This window comes from Schistocerca piceifrons, chromosome 5, assembly GCF_021461385.2.
Source record: "Schistocerca piceifrons isolate TAMUIC-IGC-003096 chromosome 5, iqSchPice1.1, whole genome shotgun sequence".
Classification (NCBI taxonomy): domain Eukaryota; kingdom Metazoa; phylum Arthropoda; class Insecta; order Orthoptera; family Acrididae; genus Schistocerca; species Schistocerca piceifrons.
In genome coordinates, this window is record NC_060142.1 from 132,062,897 (window position 1) to 132,085,405 (window position 22,509).

The 22,509-nt window shown below is 44.0% G+C and overlaps 1 protein-coding gene across 1 annotated transcript; it reads left to right on the plus strand.

Moving 5' to 3' along the window:
- Positions 1 to 341: 341 nt before the first annotated feature.
- LOC124798797 (speckle-type POZ protein-like) lies at positions 342 to 22,183 on the plus strand. Its single transcript, XM_047262326.1, has 2 exons — positions 342 to 415; positions 21,547 to 22,183. Exons 1-2 carry the CDS (start codon positions 342 to 344, stop codon positions 22,181 to 22,183), a joined length of 711 nt encoding a protein of 236 aa, XP_047118282.1.
- Positions 22,184 to 22,509: the final 326 nt, after the last annotated feature.

The following is a 22,509-nucleotide window of genomic DNA, read 5'->3' on the forward strand; positions in this document are numbered from 1 at the left end:
TGTTCCGGCACGACCTGCTGGAAGCTTCTAACAACAGCGTCAGCATCACGGATATCAACCAGGAGGTGCTGCGTCAGATGCTGCGTTTCATGTACACAGACGAAGCGCCTCTGTTGGAATGTTTTGGAGCAGAACTGCTCGCTGCGGCGGACAAGTACAATGTCCCGAGGCTGAAGCAGCAGTGCGAGCAGCAACTGATTCAAGACTTATGCATGGAGAACGCAGCAGACTGCGCTGTCCTTGCAATGGTGTACTCATGTGAGAAGCTGAAGGCGGCAGCTATCAGCTTCATTAGTTCCCACTGCAAAGAAGTTATGGCTACAGACAGGTGGGCTAACGCCATGAGGCAACACACTGAAGACACTGTGAAGATCTGCCGCTTACTGGGGGAGGCAGAACGTCTCGAGTTAGAATGGTATGGTTTCCTGTGTGATTTAGTTCTCTCTCTCTCTCTCTCTCTCTCTCTCTCTCTCTCACACACACACACACACACACACACACACACGACCTATCAATGAACTCGTTTCAATTTTGGACTGTCGTGAGGAACTAATCGATTTTCATTGCAGTGGGTTTCTTTTCGCTGTTAAAATTTAGTAATTTAAAACAAATCACTTCTATTTGTGCGGCTGGCCGCCATGGCCGTGGGGTTCTAGACACGTCAGTCCGCCGGCCGCGGTGGTCTCGCGGTTCTAGGCGCTCAGTCCGGAACCGCGCGACTGCTACGGTCGCAGGTTCGAATCCTGTCTGGGGCATTGTTGTGTGTGATGTCCTTACGTTAGTTAGGTTTAAGTAGTTTCTAAATTTAGGGGTCTGATGACGTCAGATGTTATGCCCCATAGTGCTTAGAGCCATTTTGCCTTGTGCCTTGTCACGGTAATAACAGTCGGAGAATTCGGCTCGCTTTTTTTATATTTTCTCCTTTCATCATTTAAATTCAGTATCTCCTGTGATATCCAAGGATCTCATGTCGGACTCGTCTTTTTACCTACTGGATCCTCTAGTACCTTCGCTTTTTCATGTCTCAGAGTTACCCATTCATCTTTGCCTAAAGCTCCTTCTGAAACTCTCAACAACCTGTGGTTCTTTCGATTTATCCAGCTCCCATTTCCCTAATCTATCGTTTTGTAATATCTTCAGTTTTAATCTACAGTTCATAACCATAAATTAGGGTCGGTGCCCACATCTACCCATGGAAATGTCTTACAATTTAAAATCGGGTTCCGAAACCTGTTTTACCATCATACAATCAATCTGAAATCTTCCAGTGTCTCCAGGTCTCTTGATATATACAACTTCCTTTCATGTGTCTTAAACCAAATGTTAGCGATGATTAAATTATGCTCTGTGCAAAATTCTGCCAGGCTGCTTCCTCTTCTATTCCTCTCACTCACTCCACATTCACATACTATTTTTCCTTCTCTTCCTTTTCCTACCGTCGAATTCCAGTCCCCCATCACAATTAAATTTTCGTCTCCCTTAACGATCTGAACTATTTCTTTCATATCACCATACGTTTCTTCAATCTTTTCATAATCGGTGGAGCTAGTTGGCATATAAACTTGTACTACTGTGGCTGGTATGGGCTCAGTGCCTATCTTGGCTGCGGCAATGAGTTCGCTAGGCTGTTCAGAGTATCTTACTCACATTCCTATTTTATTACTGATCATTAACCATACTCCTATATTACCCCTATTTGATTCTGTATTTATAAGCCTGTGTTCACCTGACCAGAAGTCCTGTTTCTCCTGCCACCGAACTTTACTAACTCCCACTATATATGACTGCAACCTATCCATCTTTGTAACGTACCTGCCCGCTTCAGGGATCTAACATTCCACAGTCCTATGTGTAGAACGTCAGCTTTGTTTCTCCAGATGACGACACCCGCGTGAGTAGTCCCCACCTGGAGACCCGAATGGGGGATTATTTTACCTCTGAAATATGCTACCCAAGACAGTGCCATCATCATTTAACCATACAGTAGAGCTGCATACCCTGGGGAAAAATTACGGCTGTAGTTTCCCCTTGCTTTCAGCCGTTCACAGTAAAAGTACAGCAAGGCCGTTTTGTTTGGTGTTACAAGGCCACGCCAGTCGATCATCTAGACTGTTCCCCCAAAACTACTAAAAAGGCTGCTATTCTTCTTTAGGAACCACACGTTTGTCTGGCCTCTCAACAGATACCCCTACACTGTGGTTGGACCTACGGTGCCGCTATCTACAATACTGAGACACGCAAGCCACCCCACAATGGGAAGGTCCATATGGTTTCTATTTATTATTAATTTATCACATTACAGGCCACCTTCCATAAGTTCCAAAGCATAAATTTACGTGTACAGTACACATTTAAAATTCTAGAGTGAAAAAAAAATTGTAATAGAGTCTGATAAAAATCATAATCATCTCTCTCACACGTTTCCCGTAAGATTAGAAGCAGACGCCTCGCCCATGAGCAGTGATACTGATATTTTTCTTTGTGTGCCCTTAGACGTACAATAGGCAGTAAACTTTTTTTAAAGTGCTTTATCTGAAAACTACCTTGAGCAGTTAAACAGCGAACCGACTCGTGCCGATAACATGTTAGATCTTCTGCTGACAAACAGACCAGAACTATTTGAAACAGTTAACGCAGAACAGGGAATCAGCGATCATAAAGCGATTACTGCATTCAGCTGTAAATAGAAATATTAAAAAAGGTAGGAAGATTTTTCTGTTTAGCAAAAGTGACAAAAAGCAGATGTCAGAGAACTTGACAGCTTAACACAAAAGTTTTGTCTCAAGTACAGACAGTGTTGAGGATCAGTGGACAAAGTTCAAAACCATCGTACAATATGCATTAGATGAGTATGTTCCAATCAAGATAGTAAGAGAAGGGAAAGAGCCACCGTGGTACAACAGCCGAGTTACAAAACTTCTGCGGAAGCAAAGGGAACTTCACAGATAACATAAACATAGCCAAAGCCTTGCAGACAAACAAAAATTACACAAAGCGAAATGTAGTGTGAGGAGGCCTATGCGAGAGGCGTTCAATGAATTCGAAAGTAAAGTTATATGTACTGATTTGGCAGAAAATCCTAAGAAATTTTGGTGTAATTTTGGTGTAATGTCAAAGCGGTAGGTGGATCAAAACAAACTGTCAAGACACTGAGTGACCAAAATGGTACTAAAACAAAGGATGACAGACTAAAGGCCGAAATACTAAATGTCTTTTTCCAAAGCTGTTTCACAGAGGAAGACTGCACTATAGTTTCTTCTCTAGATTGTCGCACAGATGACAAAATGGTAGATATCGAAATGACAGAGGGATAGAAAAACAATTGAAATCGCTCAAAAGAGGAACGGCTGCTGGACCTGATGGGATACCAGTTCTATTTTACACAGAGTACGCGAAGGAACTTGTCCCCTTCATGCAGCGGGTGTACCGTAGGTCTCTAGAAGAGCGTAGCGTTCCAAAGGATTGGAAAAGGGCACACACAGGTCATCCCCGTTTTCAAGAAGGGACGTCGAACAGATGTTCAGAACTATAGACCTATATCTCTAACGTCAATCAGTTGTAGAATTTTGGAACACTTATTATGTTCGAGTATAATGACTTTTCTGGAGACTAGAAATCTACTCCGTAGGAATCAGCATGGGTTTCCAAAAAGACGATCGTGTGAAACCCAGCTCGCGCTATTCGTCCACGAGACTCAGAGGGCCATAGACACTGCTTCCCAGGTAGATGCCGTGTTTCTTGACTTCCGCAAGGGGTTTGATACAGTTCCCCACAGTCGTTTAATGAACAAAGTAAGAGCATATGGACTATCAGACCAATTGTGTGATTGGATTGAAGAGTTCCTCTCAATGGAGAGAAGTCTTTCGAAGTAAGAGTGATTTCAGGTGTGCCGCAGGGGAGTGTCATAGGACCGTTACTATTCACAGTATACATAAATGACCTTGTGGATAACATCGGAAGTTCACTGAGGCCTTTTGCGAATGATGCTGTAGTATATCGAGAGGTTGTAACAATGGAAAATTGTACTGAAATGCAGGAGGATCTGCAACGAATTGACGCATGGTGCAGGGAATGGCAACTGAATCTCAGTGTAGACAAGTGTAATGTGCTGCGAATACATAGAAAGAAAGATCGTTTATCATTTAGTTACAATATAGCAGGTCAGCAACTGGAATTATCTGGGAGTAGGCATTAGGAGTGATTTAAAATGGAATGACCATAGCAGGCCGGGGTGGTCGAGCGGTTCTAGGCGCTACAGTCTGGAACCTTGCCACCGCTACGGTCGCAGGTTCGAATCCTGCCTCGGGCATGGATGTGTGTGATGTCCTTAGGTTAGTTAGGTTTAAGTAGTTCTAAGTTCTAGGGGACTGATGACCTTAGAAGTTAAGTCCCATAGTGCTCAGGGCCATTTGAATGACCATATAAAATTAATCGTCGGTAAAGCAGATGCCAGACTGAGATTCATTGGAAGAATCCTAAGGAAATACAATCCGAAAACAAAGGAAGTAGGTGATAGTACACGTGTTCGCCCACTGCTTGAATACTGCTCAGCAGTGTGGGATCCTTACCAAATGGGGTTGATAGAAGAGGTAGAGCAGATCCAACAGAGCAGCGCCCTTCGTTGCAGGATCATTTAGTAATCGCGAAAGCGTTACGGAGGTGATAGATTAACTGCAGTGGAAGACTCTGCAGCAGAGACGCTCAGTAGCTCGGTATGGGCTTTTGTTGAAGTTTCGTGAACATACCTTCACCGAGGAGTCAAGCAGTATATTGGTCCCTCCTACATATATCTCGCGAAGATACCATGAGGATGAAATCAGAGAGATTAGAGCCCACACAGAGGCATACCGACAATCTTTCTTTCCACGAACAGTACGAGACTGGAATAGAAGGGAGAACCGATAGAGGTACTCAAAAGTACCCTCCGCCGCACACCGTCAGGTGGCTTACGGAGTATGGATGTAGATGTAAATGTAGATGCCGCATGGATACATCGGGAAAAACCAAGTTACTGAGGGAGGCAACGTGTGGTTACCCCGATTTTCAGTTAACCTCTTGAGTAAGCACTTTGACGTTCTACATGCTCAGTGTTACTTGATGAGCACCCCCACAGGTGATGGTGCTGTCTTGCTTTAAACTGAAGCGTGATTTCTTATATAAATGTGGGCACAATAATCGCAACCTCTATTACCTTACCTTCAAATGTTTATCAACTGCAAACAACATGTTTTTGCTTCCTGTTTTACAATATTTACACGAAAATAAACTTAAATCTATCCCTTAACGTCACTCAAGTTAGCAGACTTCAACACTGGTCACATAAAATATATGGTACGTATCTTCATTTTTATTTGTGTGCCGTCAGATGTACAATAGACAATTTTTTCTTCCCTGTAAATAGAAGTACTGAGCTGACGGGACATGGTGAGATGGAGGTGTAGAAATGATGTAATTTAATGTAATTACTTTTTATTTAGAACACAATTACGTGAAACTTGTTGCGGCGGAACTAGTTGGTACACCATATTTTTCGTAATATTTCACCTTTGTCAGGAAGTCATTTTTCCCTTTTGCGTATTTACAAAACTCCATGCAAGTCAGCTCGTAGTTAAACTGGCACTGTGAGATGGTTCCCACAGTCCCTGGAAGCAGTCTATTTCTTTGATCACCCCACCGGGCCGACTTCAGAAAAAATACTCTTTCCACTGTGGCGTTGTGTGCGTCTGTAGCAACCAAATATTCGCATAATTTTAGCAGTTGGCTTTTTCATTTAGGATTTTCGGTTTCCTTAAGAAAGTAAATCCACCTTTCTTCCATTCTTCCGAGTCACGCTTCGTTTGTAAAAAGCTCTGCAGATACATATATTCCAGAAAACAATATTCACATGAAATCTTCACGCCATTTTTACTCTGGTGTATAATAGTTTTTCAATCATCACTCATTCCCGGGTTTCAGATAGCGTCATCCAATCAAATACGTGATATTTATTAAAAGAAATAGCCCATTTCTCAAAGAAATCAAATGATATGGTGTAGAAAGACAGTCTCTCTTCCTCCGATTTCGAAATCAAATTATAATATGGTATAGAAAGACAATCGCTCTAGCTCCGATTTCGAAAACAAATTATAATTATTTCTTGGTTAGGGTTCTCATTCTTTAATTTCTCAAATTCATCTTAGTTTTCATGCCAATAAAACTGACAATTTTCCTTTCATTGAGAAATCTTTGAGTGTCTATTAATATGTTTCTTATTTCAATTATCGAAACTTTATTCTTCTCCTTGTTTTTTTATATATTTTTTCAAACAGAGCCAAGTTTGACTGCAGAAACATGAAGTAAATTTCACTGATCAGACTATGGAAAAAATATGAAATTATTTAAGGTAGCCTGTCTTCGGTGTCAAAAAATTGTTTTAATGGAGTCCAGAGCTTACGAATTCTCTCAACTGCCGTCATTAGCGACAGTCATCTTGTTTTTGAGCGAAATAGAAGAGCCTGTTGATTGACATCAAGGTATAAAAAGAATTATTTGCTTCTGTCTTTACCGTGTAAATTGACAAATAATTAAATGTTTTCATGACGATTATTTAAGTGTCGATAGTTAAGACTCCAGCAGCGCTGAATATAGCATTGTGGAGAATATGCACAGGGCGTCCAATTCCTTCTACATTTTTTCCTGGTTCTTCTTTAATTTTGTGAAACGGATTCCGCTGGCCGCGTCGATGAAGCCCTCCGAAGTTGGCATTGATATTGTCTCCGCAAAATGCGATCACTTTGTCTAATGGAATTTGCAATTGTCTCTTGAAGTGTCTAGACAGAATTTGCAATTGTCTCAGATGTTTCGTTATTCAGCGAATCATACTACGACAGCTTCTATTGGATTCCATCAGTTTCAGTAAAGTATTGAACAACTAAAGGAAACATCTTTTCAGCCTTGTGGGTCGATGGGTCGATGTCTATGCCATGAAATGAAGCTTCTTGCAATTCTTTTACGCATTCGGACACCGAGTATGGTGCGAGAATATTTTTAACAATCACTGTAACTTTGATGCTGGCTGTAGACCACTTTGCGACGACTTTGGAGTCAGGATACATTTCAGCATTCAGTTTTATGGTACAGTTAAGAGAATTGAAGGACTGATGATGCTTGACAACTTCACGAAGCTGTTGTTAGTTCTGCAGCAGAAACGAGCATTTATTCCTGGATATCTTCTTTAATCATAAAAGAAGAAGTAGGCTTTGACGTCGATGCTATCGCGAAGCTATTTGTATGATTCATCGTAGTAATTGTATTGTCTCACATCTACCTTCCTCCGTGAGTTATTGAGATGAAACAGCTACAAATTTCACACAACACTTCCTGATGCGTACACCGTTTCTTGACAAGAAACCGTTCCTTTGTATAATCATCCGAAAAGTCGTATCTTCTCTTTAAATCCTTATGCATTTTCATAAGCTATGGTAAGTTTATTAGAAGGTAAACAGTCGACAGTAACATTTTAGTCATCGAAGTACACGTCGCTATACACTTCACGCCCTGTATAACCGCAGTAAACATCTCAAACATTACTGACTTACACTCGTTGTTCATATTATGTTTAGGAAGAATCCTCTTATCAGATCGCTATTTAAGTGGGAACTGCCCTATTCTTCTGCATGGCGCTGCCTAAATTGTCCCAGTCCCTGACTACTGGAAAAATGTGGTATTTTCTCGAATGATAGCGCTATATCTAGAAGGGAAAGAAGGTCAATTGGGCTACCTCCACTAACCTAAGAAAATGGCAAGGAAATTTTGGTGGGAAAAGGACTTAGTTTGTGCTGGGATGCTGGATAGGATGGACATAAGTCTTTATTTTGCATGCAGTGTTTATTTATGCAGTTTCAGTTGTCATAGGCAGTAGCTGCAACCAGTGTGTTCACTGTGAGATCCGAAGTCCAGCTGACCTAGTACACAGTACCGCCACCAGATAGTGCTGTCGCCCCTTCCATGATGTAATCGAAGATGGTGGTCTGGGGAAAAATGGCGGGGAAAGGACTCAGTCTGTGTGCAGCTGCTGGAGAGGTTCAGTGTACTTTATTTTCAGTGCAAAGTTGGAACAGTTTACTTAGAGATGGATTTCACACAGTTTATTTATTACACTAATACAAAACACTCGCCCTAACGTGCATGGGGTCACAATAAATATCCTACAGACCTGAAAACTGCTCGTAAATTACATCTACATCTACATTTATACTCCGCAAGCCACCCAACGGTGTGTGGCGGAGGGCACTTTACGTGCCACTGTCATTACCTCCCTTTTCTGTTCCAGTCGCGTATGGTTCGCGGGAAGAACGACTGTCTGAAAGCCTCAGTGCGCGCTCGAATCTCTCTAATTTTACATTCGTGATCTCCTCGGGAGGTATAAGTAGGGGGAAGCAATATATTCGATACCTCATCCAGAAACGCACCCTCTCGAAACCTGGCGAGCAAGCTACACCGCGATGCAGAGCGCCTCTCTTGCAGAGTCTGCCACTTGAGTTTGCTAAACATCTCCGTAACGCTATCACGGTTACCAAATAACCCTGTGACGAAACGCGCCGCTCTTCTTTGGATCTTCTCTGTCTCCTCCGTCAACCCGATCTGGTACGGATCCCACAATGATGAGCAATACTCAAGTATAGGTCTACATTTGTCTATGTTAAGGGTCAGTTGCCACTCCCTGCACCAAGTGCCTATCCGTTGCAGATCTTCCTGCATTTCGCCACAATGTTCTAATGCTGCAACTTCTCTGTATACTACAGCATCATCCGCGAAAAACCGCATGGAACTTCCGACACTATCTACTAGGTCATTTATATATATTGTGAAAAGCAATGGTCGCATAACGCTCCCCTGTGGCACGCCAGAGGTTACTTTAACGTCCGTAGACGTCTCTCCATTGATAACAACATGCTGTGTTCTGTTTGCTAAAAATTCTTCAATCCAGCCACACAGCTGGTCTGATATTCCGTAGGCTCTTGCTTTGTTTATCAGGCGACAGTGCGGAACTGTATCGAACGCCTTCCGGAAGTCAAGGAAAATGGCATCTACCTGGGAGCCTGTATCTAATATTTTCTGGGTCTCATGAACAAATAATGCGAGTTGGGTCTCACACGATCACTGCTTCCGGAATCCATGTTGATTCCTACAGAGTAGATTCTGGGTTTCCAAAAACGACATGATACGCGAGCAAAAAACATGTTCTAAAATTCTACAACAGATCGACGTCAGAGATATAGGTCTATAGTTTTGCGCATCTGCTCCACGACCACTCTTCTTGAAGACTGGGACTACCTGTGCTCTTTTCCAATCATTTGGAACCTTCCGTTCCTCTAAAGACTTGCGGTACATGGCTGTTAGAAGGGGTAAGTTCTTTCGCGTACTCTGTGTAGAATCGAATTGGTATCCCGTCAGGTCCAGTGGACTTTCCTCTGTTGAGTGATTCCAGTTGTTTTTCTATTACCGAAATAATGCAGCACATTGATGTACAAACATGCAAACAACTTGTAAATTATCACAATAATACATGTAAAACGCAAAGCAAACACTCTCACTAATTGTAAATGTCGAAATATTGCATTGCACATCCTACACACATGCTCACAAAATAACGCAGTACACTGATGCAAAGACACATTCACTACGCGTGAAATTGTAAAAAATAATACGTGTGTAACACTCTGCAAACACACTCACAATGCCTTAATAGTCAAAATAATGCAATGCACAAACACTCATTGCACGTAAAAACGCTTTCGAACCATGATTAAGAAGTTCGACCCCCCCCACATATCAGCGAACTGTTCCCTACAGAGGCCAATAGTCGCGCTCGCCGGGGCGGCGCGTGCACGCCTGTCCAGGCTGCTCCACATGCGAGATGCATATGGCCGCACACACGTTTACCTGCCCAGCATGGCTGATGCATAGCTGCGAGATGTGTACCTCGCGACTCACCCTTGTAAGCACAGCGAAAAAGTTGACAGTGTGTTGTGTGCATCTAGCAGGGGAAAGATGGGTGGAAGACACATTTGATGGTTCTCTAAGCATGAGAAACACGTTAGATGACTTTGTAAATTATAAGGATGATTTGAAATCTGCTACATCACCAACATCGGTATTCGTGAGTGGAAATATCAGTTTCCTCTATTTTTTTTCGAGTTTTCATGTAAAGGTCTTCGCTGACGAGATAAGTTTCCAGTTACTCAGTGGTTTACAGCACGCTCCACCTCACTACGGTTTTGGGTTTCTAGAGAAGTAATTTCCACTCTATATTTTCGGAAGCGATCAAGCTATCCAAGCGATTTTGCTACATACTTGATATCGAGAAATATCGCGAAAATGGTATGATATTCAGGCAAACCATGTGAAAATACATATGTTCTTGTAATACAGGAGTCTAGAGATGGTTGTAGAAAGCAAGCAAGCAGGTCGCCTCTGTGCCGACAGTTCTGACCCAGCCTTTGTACATCAGTTTAGAGAGTGACCTTGGTGCGTTGAGGGTGCTTTGGTCATGCGTCAGGCCAGTGTGTGTGCGGGGGCAGATTACTTGTGACCGTCGGCTGCAGTGTATGAGCTACCGAGCTCATGGGAAATATTTGGTGCTGCGAGGGCTATATATAAGGTCCGTGTGCCTATACCGTCTATCTTCGTGGTATACGTACGAGGGTCTGATGGTCAGTAGCTACACTCCTGGAAATGGAAAAAAGAACACATTGACACCGGTGTGTCAGACCCACCATACTTACTCCGGACACTGCGAGAGGGCTGTACAAGCAATGATCACACGGCACAGCGGACACACCAGGAACCGCGGTGTTGGCCGTCGAATGGCGCTAGCTGCGCAGCATTTGTGCACCGCCGCCGTGTCAGCCAGTTTGCCGTGGCATACGGACCTCCATTGCAGTCTTTAACACTGGTAGCATGCCGCGACAGCGTGGACGTGAACCGTATGTGCAGTTGACGGACTTTGAGCGAGGGCGTATAGTGGGCATGCGGGAGGCCGGGTGGACGTACCGCCGAATTGCTCAACACGTGGGGCGTGAGGTCTCCACAGTACATCGATGTTGTCGCCAGTGGTCGGCGGAAGGTGCACGTGCCCGTCGACCTGGGACCGGACCGCAGCGACGCACGGATGCACGCCAAGACCGTAGGATCCTACGCAGTGCCGTAGGGGACCGCACCGCCACTTCCCAGCAAATTAGGGACACTGTTGCTCCTGGGGTATCGGCGAGGACCATTCGCAACCGTCTCCATGAAGCTGGGCTACGGTCCCGCACACCGTTAGGCCGTCTTCCGCTCACGCCCCAACATCGTGCAGTGGTGTCGCGACAGGCGTGAATGGAGGGACGAATGGAGACGTGTCGTCTTCAGCGATGAGAGTCGCTTCTGCCTTGGTGCCAATGATGGTCGTATGCGTGTTTGGCGCCGTGCAGGTGAGCGCCACAATCAGGACTGCATACGACCGAGGCACACAGGGCCAACACCCGGCATCATGGTGTGGGGAGCGATCTCCTGCACTGGCCGTACACCACTGGTGATCGTCGAGGGGACACTGAATAGTGCACGGTACATCCAAACCGTCATCGAACCCATTGTTCTACCATTCCTAGACTGGCAAGGGAACTTGCTGTTTCAACAGGACAATGGACGTCCGCATGTATCCCGTGCCACCCAACGTGCTCTAGAAGGTATAAGTCAACTACCCTGGCCAGCAAGATCTCCGGATCTGTCCCCCATTGAGCATGTTTGGGACTGGATGAAGCGTCGTCTCACGCGGTCTGCACGTCCAGCACGAACGCTGGTCCAACTGAGGCGCCAGGTGGAAATGGCATGGCAAGCCGTTCCACAGGACTACATCCAGCATTTCTACGATCGTCTCCATGGGAGAATAGCAGCCTGCATTGCTGCGAAAGGTGGATATACACTGTACTAGTGCCGACATTGTGCATGCTCTGTTGCCTGTGTCTATGTGCCTGTGGTTCTGTCAGTGTGATAATGTGATGTATCTGACCCCAGGAATGTGTCAATAAAGTTTCCCCTTCCTGGGACAATGAATTCACGGTGTTCTTATTTCAATTTCCAGGAGTGTTTATGTAGCATGCAGAAGTGGTGATTTTCTATGTCGCAGGATACAAATTTTGTGTTCACTATGTCGATTGAGTATTTGGTTATATATAGCCAATTTTCACGCTGAAATATTCAAGCATCCATCTTTAGTGGCCAACCAATGTAATTGAGGACGTGTCTTTCTGTATTTGACGATCTGTAGACCACTTCTGCAGGGTTTAACTGTCAGTGCAATATGGGGATCTGTAGAAAGTAGGATTGGCGCTGAAAGTCTTATCTGCAGAAAAAAAGGCGACTGTCCTCCTGCACTGGCAGCATCAGTAATTTCGTGAGTAAATTCAGTAAGAGCCAGTCAGTGCTCCATTCATTCACAAGACATCGTTTGTGCTGGGACATAGCAGCTTCTACAGACTGGTTGGAACACGATGGGGGCACGGTATCTATGGAAAGTTTTGAGGGTAATGTGATGTCTTAGTTGTTCTAGTGTTCAAAAAAAGTTGAAGTGGACCATCCATCTCTGGCGGGATGCTGTCCCTCATCCACCATTGTGGCATTAGGACATCTCCAGAAGAGTAGCTGTAGGAACCGAAACTTACAGTTTTCTCTTCTGTATGACTGCGTAAATGTTCTGATTATCCTATCTGTGGTTAGACTGTGCTCTCTTTCCAAACAACAAGAAAGGTTTTTTGATTAACGGTGTTTTCACAAGCATACACAGACAAAGGCTTTTAGCGGTGAGAACATGAACGAAACGTTTACCATTTCTGAGAAATATGGGGAAAGCAGGATGTTACAATTTCCGGGAATGGTAACATGTGATGGACAGGGTGCTTCTTTAGGACCATCAGAAGGAATGCATTCGGCGTTATTCTGGGATATTTTCGTAAACAGGTTCTGTTAGGACAAGAATATCCATGCAGACAAGCTGAGACGTAATGAAAGCTCCTACAACAACAAAAGCAACCATTAACTATTTCTGTGGCACTTATTAGGATCACTATGAAGAATGCATCCTGCGATATTCTGGGAAGCATTCCAAAAGATTTCTATAGCACATCCAGAAGGAGACTTGTATGTTATTTACATAGACATTAGATGTCAGTATAACAATGACAATCTTTTAGCTGTGCCTACAAGCGTGAGTCACGAGGTAAACATCTCGCAGCTGTTCGTCAGCCATACTGGGCAGGTAAACATGTCCACAGCCAGACGTGTCTCCCAAGTTGGGCAGCCTGGACCAGCGCGCACATGTGGCCCTGGCGTGCACACCTGGGGGCATCTGTATGGAACAATTCGCTGATATGTGGGGGTCGAATTTCTTAATGATAGTTCGAAAGCGTTTTAAATGCAATGAGTGATTGTGCACTGCATTATTTCGATTGCTGAAGCATTGTGAGTGTGTTTGCAGAGTGTTATACATGCATTATTTTTTACAATTTTAAGAGTAGTGAACATGTCTGTGCATCAGTGTACTGCGTTATTTTGTGAACATGTCTGTAGGCGTTGCAATGCGTTATTTCGACGTTTACAATTAGTGGGCATGCTTGCAGAGCGTTTTACGTGCATTATTTTGGCAATTTATGAGTTGTTTGCATGTACATCAGTGTACTGTACTGTAGCATGTCAGGGTAAGGGTTCTGTATCAGTGTAATAAATAAACAATGTGAAATCCATCCCTAAATAAACTGTTCCGACTTCCCACTGAAAATAAATAAAGTACATTGCTTCCTCTCCCGCAGCTGCACACAGATTGAGTCCTTTTCCCACTTTTTTCCCCAGAGCGCCATCTTGGATTATATCATGGGAGGGAGAACAGCGCCCTCTGGTAATGGTACTGTGTACTTGATCAGCTGGACTCCAGACATCATGGTGAACTCACTGGTTGGAGCTACTGCCTAATGACAACTGAAATTCTTTAAACACTGCAGGCAAAATAAAGACTTATGCCCATCCTCTCCAGCTGCCCAGCACAGATTGAGCGCTTTTCCCGCCAAAATTTCCCTGCCATTTTCTTAGGTTAGTGGAGATAACCCAGTTGACCTATTTTCCCGCCAAAACTTGAACTTCCTACCATGATGTCACTCAGACATTGCCGCATCTATCCCCGCCATCTTGGATCAGCCATATTGAATAAATTTGGCAACAATGCAATGTGGGGCCATCCTGTCTCTGCCCTACTACTAAGTTGTGCTATAGACAGTGATTTGAAGTAGTAAATCTCAGCTGTCATTCATGTCTGGTTCTTTGGAACTTTCGAAGCCCCTTCCCTCAGGTGCGCCTAATTACACATCAGCTTAGGGGAAAAAACGGTATAGTCATTCATAGTCAGTAGCATCCATTGCCGGAACATATCGTGTGAACAGTCATAAAAAGGATACTGTGGGCAGATACAATGTGAAAAATCATTTTGTAGGAGCAATACAGCGATGGCAAAGTTCAGTGTGGAAGAGTACTAAATTTAACCATTAATACGAGCATGAATGTGTTTACGCATTGTAAGGAAGTTTATTACTTGCAAAAATCAGTAAATGAAGTACAGTTACCCTTAAGAAGCCTGGTTTTCCACTTAAATTTGCGAAACTTTGATATTCACGATGTAAAGAGACACGGTTTCTTATTTGGTAAAAGGGTTCTATTTATTTAGCGACGAAGTGTGTTCTCTCTCTTTTAACCATCATCCAATATCCATGTCCGTCTGCTGTATACTGAAAATTTTGGGAAAGGAGCTTGCATACTTTTGGGCGCACTTCACTGTATGCTCTACTGTGTCTATGATGTAATACATGTGAAAAGTGTGTACAAGATCGCGTGCATTGTAGATGTGCAACAGCTTTACCCTTCTTACATTTATTCGTTTTTGTCCGCTGCTCGTGGTCTCGCGGTAGCATTCTCGCTTCCAGAGCACGGGGTCCCGGGTTCGATTCCCGGCGGGGCCAGGGATTTTCCCTGCCTCGAGATGACTGGGTGTTGTTGTGTCGTCTTCATCATCATCATTCATCCCCATTACGATTGGAGGAAGGCAATGGCAAACCACCTCCACTAGGACCTTGCCTAGTAAGGCGGTGCGGGTCTCCCGCATCGTTCCCCTACCCTCTGTAAAGAAGCATGGGACTTCATTTCCATTTTTTTTTTTGTTAGCTATATCAGGATTTCCTTTCTTTCGGAACCCAACTGGGGAGCACTGAATTTTGATATTGAACTTCCTATTGTTCCTCATTATGTTACGAAATTCTAACACTTGTACAGCTTGAAATGACGTGTGCTTAAATTCTAACGTCAGGTATGTCAGTTTCTTAATGTACTACAGTTAAGTGTCTTACTAGCCAGTGTATTAAGTTGTAACCCATAATGAAGCTGCTCGTGACGAGTCACAAATCTTATTTCTTGATTTATTTGAACTAAATCACTATTATATACTTCGTAAATTGTTACACCAATCTAAGGGATTTACAACGATTATATGTACAAATGACCTAGTACTTGACATTACTAGTTACCTGAGGATCTACACAGACGATTCAGTGATAAACAGAACTGAATTGTAATTTATCATCGAAGCATGTCACCTACGAAATTTGTATTAGGGTTATTCTTCAAAAGTCTTAGTCAGTGTGGAACCATTACGATGTTAGATATACAGTTGTGTTACAGATAATCCATAACGGGGATGCAGGGATGGCAGTTGGTTCATTCAGATGAGCGAGTGTGTCGTCCACATGATGTCCGTGACGTACCGTTATGCCATCATAGATCCTTCAATCACTACCAGGCGTGACCATAGGTCGTACCAGTTCTTTTACCACACCACGACACCAGCAGTGACACCGCTGTCCCTCTCCAAAAAATTGGAAGAATGAAACCTCTCCCCAGGTTGTCACTGTACTCGACGACGATGGTCATCCAGGCTTGTGCAGAATTGCGATTCATTGCTGAACATAATGCGAGACCGAGAGCGCAGTGATTAGCACACTGGATTCGCTTTCAGGAGGACGACGGTTCAAACCCGCGTTGGCCATCCTGATTTAGGTTTTCCGGGTAAGCGCCGGGATGGTTTCTTTGAAGGGGCATGGCCGATTCTTTCCCTATCCTTCCCCAGTCTGTCAGGGCCGATGATCTCGTTGTTTGGTCCCTCCCCAAATCAACCAACCAATCATAATTTGACGCCGTTCATCAGCAGTCAGCGATTCCGTGTCACGGCAACATCCCAAACGCAAGTCGTTTGTATTGTAGTCCTAATGACAGCCTACACACGAGGTAGTTCGGCTGCTAGTCTCTGGCCAACGATGTGGTGACACAGAACGTTGTAGGGAGTCCATTACTTGTTCTTAGACGGGAGATGCAGATGTAAAGGGGTTACAATGTGCTCGGTGCACAAGACAGCGATCCTTCTTGGTGGTGATCAGATATGACCGTCAGGAACCTTGACGACGAGTATGTCTGCCTTCACATTCATATGGAGTCCAACATTGAACCACTGTCACATAAAAATGCTACAAAAATCTGAATACTGCACCGTTCGACCAGCTGGCCAAATGGAAATTCACAGGCGCATTAGGTGATGATAACGGTGTCTCACATGTGAGCTCCCCATTCTCTTTGGCCTAATGAAATTAGTGTTAAAATGTGTGGTCTGATCAGTGGAGAGTCAGCTAAATCTGCAACCTAGTAGAGATTGTGGCTCGTATACCTGCCAGTGCCGATGGTTGCATATCGCTCCATTTATTACCCTTCGTCCAGCTTGGCTGTAGAATTGTTGGATTTCTTTGTGAGTTGCCTAGCGCTTGACGAAAATTGCAAAATATGGAAAGTTTTGCCAATAAAATTAATAAAATAGGATAATTAAGTAACTGACAAGTATTTTTGATTGAAACTGAACAAAGTTTTTATTAAATAAAAGTGAAATCACGTGCGAATGGTGGACACATACATGAAACCAATTCGTCAACAGGGTTTATGTCGATCGGTAAAACTAACAGGACATAAGATCTGAACATAGTGAAGTCTCATACCAAGCATCTGTCACAGTTGGGGACTCAACATTCCGAAGGTGCTCTGACTACATGAAAATCGGAAATTAAAGGTCGTTGAATGATTCTGTAGTCACTAAATGCGGTAATAAATCTGTCCAGTAATATATGTTTAGTTTGTCATTGGCGCCACTAGTTAGCGAGCAATTAATGTAAACAGGTTTTAGTTCATTGCGGCACATTGTAACACACTGTAAAACGAATATTTCAGATCGCTCCACTACCTAACACCCTTAGAAAGTTAGTTCTCGCAGCATCACCCGCGAATGTTGAATTAAGATGGAGTTCAACACATAGCGGAAAGTTTAAAGTGTTTGGCGCTCGACGCGGCCGATATGCCGCACAAAATCTTGCCGCCGAGACAGACAAAGCGACTACGACTGAGGCAGTGAAGACCTCACACATTGGCACCTCTCATTTGTGTAGCTGACGTCACGCTGCCTGGTTCGTTACAGCGAAAATATTTCTTATGACCACTGTTCAAATTTTGCAAATAAAACATTAACAATACACTTATATACTCCTTCTTGCGGTTATTTACCACCTACAAACTACATTATATGTTTATTCGTTCGCTTGTTATTGACAAAATAGATATTGAAACCTATTTGCAAAATTGGTTGACACAAAGAAAATATGTTAACCTAAGAACATAAGTAGCCAGTTATTCCGAAACCTCTTTTGAGGACGTTTTATATCGTGTACCGAAACTTTATAACACATGCAGCTTACTCACATGTCAAAATCTTTTATTAACGACTGATTCAAATAAGTATAATATTACTATTAAAACGCTGAATATCGTGGAATCACTCACGTAAGAGAGAAAACAGGTAATGGATGTGGATACGGTGCTCTGACTTCATAACTCGTACAACCGCAGCAAATTACGTATCCTGGCTTAATTTAAGTGCAAAATTGTTTGTTGCTTGTCACATTAAAACTATTTAATATGCCAGATCATGGCGCTCGACGCTATAATAGACTGTATATATAGAATGCCAGAAAGAAAATTAGTACACCTTGAAAGATGGCGTCGTAGAAAAACATTCTTAAGTCTCTATGGATTCAATCATCGACGCTCTCTGTTTGGTAGCTGTGAAGTTAATGAAGCGGTACTAGATTGTGTTGCACTAAATATGAAAGAATTTTAGGCAGAAATATTTTATTTCAGGGTACATCCTCGCCGTGACACCCTTTCCATTCTATGCCTGCAGATGCGATGTGTATTTTGGTGGCAGGCAAACCTTGCCGTTTACCTGGCAGCAAGAAGCCTTGTTTAAGCTTTTCCACTTTGTCTGAACTAACATCACCACTTCTAATGGCTGGAAAGGTTTGAAAACGAGAGCTCCTGTGTGCGTCCTTGGGATCCGTTGTACACTTACGAACATGCAGCATCTCCATGTCCTTGAGTGATCACTGAGCATCTGAACCTGTTCAAGCCCCTTATATCCCTTGCCAGGCCTGATAACAACACTAAATAGAAGCAACACTAATGTACTATTGTGGCCATTTTGTCACAGAATTGTAACTCTTCTCATTTACGTACCCACCGATGGTCTGTGTTTGTATAATGGTTCACTGCCAGCTGACCATGTCTTCTAGGTGCTTCACTTTTTTTGTCGGGCAATGTATGTGGTCTGGAGTATCTATTCCACAACAGAACAAGTGTCTGCGCTTAAGCACATGACAAGATTACAACTCTCCAGAAGCTTCTGTATCAGAAGCCCGAGGATAGATGGTCCGTGAGCTATTATCAGACAGTGACATCCTGTTTACAGTGTTACCAAAACGTGTCAGTTTAATTGGAATCCACAATGCCAGAGTTCAAATGAATGGTTGGTTGATTTGGGAGAAGGGACCAAACAGCGATGTCACTGGCCCCATTCGATTTGGGAAGGAGGGGGAAGGAAGTCGGTTGTGTCCTTTCAAAGGAACCATCCCGGCATTTGCCTGAAGCGATTTTGGGAACTCTCGGAAAACCTAAATCAGGACGGCCCGACATGGGTTTTAACCGTCGTCCTCGGGAATGCGTCCAGTGTCCAGAGTTGGGAGATGAACAAATGGATAATGTACTTCAAACATATGACTTCCACTTCAGTTTATGGGATGGTCCTTGTTGCATATTCATCTGAAGGGTAGTGAAGCAGTCGGAGGAACATCATGTGGAGAGACCAGTTTGTTAGTTCGAGCTATGTGTGCAGGTGTGAGAGGGGGGCATGGGGCCAGCCTGTGTCAGAGAAATAACTTTTATGATTTGTCTACATCGATTTTCTAAATGAATTACAAGAAGGCAAGATATACACCGCAAGACCTGGGAGGTAATAACATCAACCAGAGTACTAAGTCTGGGATGCAATGGGAAGATGATTTACTGTCTATCATAACTAGCAAAGACTCTTCCATAGCGCCACACAGTTCCTTTGCAGGAAAAGAGCTGCTGCCAATGCATCACTTGAACCACGTTGTAAGTGGCTAAGTGGCCTGTGATTCAGGTGGCTGTAATAAGATGTTAGTGTTCTAGAAGAGATTTTACTGTTTTGCAATTTTTAGTCTGGGATATATTTCTTCTATTTCAGAATTAATGATGGGTTTGGACACTGTCTGGACACTGTTGTATACCAAATATCATGTCATAATAGCTTTACTGTGCTGTGTAACCGATATAAAATCCTGTTCATGGAATTTGCTGTCAGTACATGACAATGTTTAGGATTTGCATATTAGTGCAGGCGCAGGTTATAACTACACTCATGCTCATAAATTAAGGATAATTGCAGAATGCGCTGCCACACAATGTGGCACTACACAAAACTGGTGCTAATAGCATAGGCATATAGGGAACACACACGACACAGATTGTAAGTCCACGGTATTGGTGATAAGCTGAGAAAACCGTCCCGAAACACATGTGCTACAAAACGCCACTGGTTCCTGCTCATGTACCCCGACATCAATATGGGATTTGACCACCTTGCACACATACACAAGCCGCACAACGGGTTGGCATACTCTGGATCAGGTTTTCGAGCAGCTGCTGGGGTCTAACCCCCTATTCTTGCACCAGTGCCTGTCGGAGCTACTGAAGTTTCATAGGGGTTTGAAGATGTGCAGCGATACGTCGACTGAGAGCATCCCAGACGTGCTCGATGGCGTTTAGGTCTGGAGAACAGGCAGGCCACTCCATTCGCCTGATACCTTCTACACGATGGCAGCTCAGTGGGGCTGTGTGTTATCATCCACCAGGAGCAAGGTGGGACCCACTGCACCCCTGAAAAGGCAGACATACTGGTGCAAAATGACGTGCGATACATCTTACCTGTTACAGTTCCCCTGTCAAAGACATGCAGGGGTGTACGTGCATCAATCATAATCTCACCCCACACCATCAAACCACGACCTCCATACAGGTCCCTTTCAAGGACATTAAGGCGTTGGTATCTAGTTCCTGGTTCACGCCAGATGAAAACCCGGCGAGAATCACTGTTCAGACTATACCTGGACTCGTCCGTGAACATAACCTGGGACCACTGTTCCAATGACCATGTACTGTGTTCTTGACACCACGCTTTACGGGCTATCCTGTGACCAGGGATCAGTGGAATGTACCTTGCAGGTCTCCGGACGACTAAACCAAGTCTATTCAGTCATCTGTAGACTGTGTGTCTCGAGACAACTGTTCCAATGGCTGTGGTAAGGTCCCGAGCAAGGCTATCTGCAGTATTCCGTGGCCATCTGCGGACACTGATGGTGAGATATCGGTCTTCTTGTGCTGTTGTACACTACGTCCCGTACTGTAGCGCCTGGACACGTTTCCTGTCTGCTGGAATCGTTGCCATAATCTTGAGATCGCACTTTGTGGCTCACGGAGGACTCGCGCTACGACCTGCTATGTTTGACCAGCCTCCAGTCGCTCTAGTATTCCACCCCTCATGACGTCATAAATATGTGTTCTTTGAGCCATTTTCAACACACAGTCACCATTAGCAGGTCTGAAAACGTCTGCACACTTACTCGTTGCACTGTACTCTGACATGCACCAACACACCTCTGTATGTGGGCTGCTGCCAGCGCCACCTTGCGACGACCGCAGGACAAATGCACCGCATGGTCATACCCCGAGATGATTTAAGCCCACAAACCGCCCACCAGAGCATTGTTTCACCATGTATCAGCATTATCCTTAATTTATGAGCGTAAGTGTATTTTAGAACATTTCTAATTGTGGATTTTGGACACTTTTGTATACCAAATATCATGTCATGATAGCTTTACTGTGCTGTGTAACCGATATAAAATCCTGTTCATGGAATTTGCTATAATACATGACAATGTTTAGCATTTGCATATTAGTGCAGGTGTAGGTTATAACTACTTTGTCTATTATGTTCTCAGTAGTGTTGTATTTAAGTACTGTAATTTATTTCCACAGCGAGAATGAGAGTGAAAGATCAGCAGCGGTGGAAGATGTCGAGGGCAGACTGGTCAGCGACCTGCTGGTGCTGTTGGAGTCTGGCGAGGGCAGCGACGTGACGCTCATGGTGGATGGGGCCTCACTGGCAGCTCATAGGGCAGTGCTGGCAGCGCGTAGCCCCGTCTTAGCCGAGCAGCTCAAGGGCACTCCAGGTGGCACCCTGCGGGTGGATGGGGTGCGAGAGGAGGAACTGCGTCAAATCCTGCTCTACATGTACAGCGACCAGCTGCCGCCGCCAGCTAGCATCACAGATAAGCTCCTGGTGCTGGCCGACAGCTATGCACTTTGTGGCCTGAAGGAGTACTGCGAAGAGCAGTTGGAACACAAAATTACTATTGACAGTGCAATGCTCTTGGCCGTGGTCGCCATCAAGCACTCCTGCTCCTCATTGAAGAGGACCTGTGTTGATTTCATCAGGACACACATCTTCCAGGTGATGGACACAGCTGGTTGGGATGCAGCAGTACGCGATGATGCAGAGGTTGTGCTGCAGATAACCAAGAGCATAGCAAGGGCGGTGTTCAACGATAAAATTAAAGAAATACGCACTAACATCTGTATAACTGCCAACGTACTGAAAGAACTGTCCAAATAAAAAAAATGTCAGAGTAGGTATAGGAAGAATAAACCACCTATAAGTGATTAATATTGCTAAGGATGATATACAACTAGGTGTGCCCTACAGACCTCTGTCCTACATGCATGTAACAATATGCCTCATGCCAAGCTCGTTGAGTAACAGTGAAAGTGAGTCCTGTGTTGACGGCTGACATGATATAAAACTGAGTAACCGACTACACCAGGTCACTTTCCTGACTGTTACCGAAAGCATTAAACTATTCGCCCACTGCAGGTTTAATTCACCTAGGCATCACACTAGATAATGGCGACGGTGAAGCGTGATTAAATTTAGGGATAGCA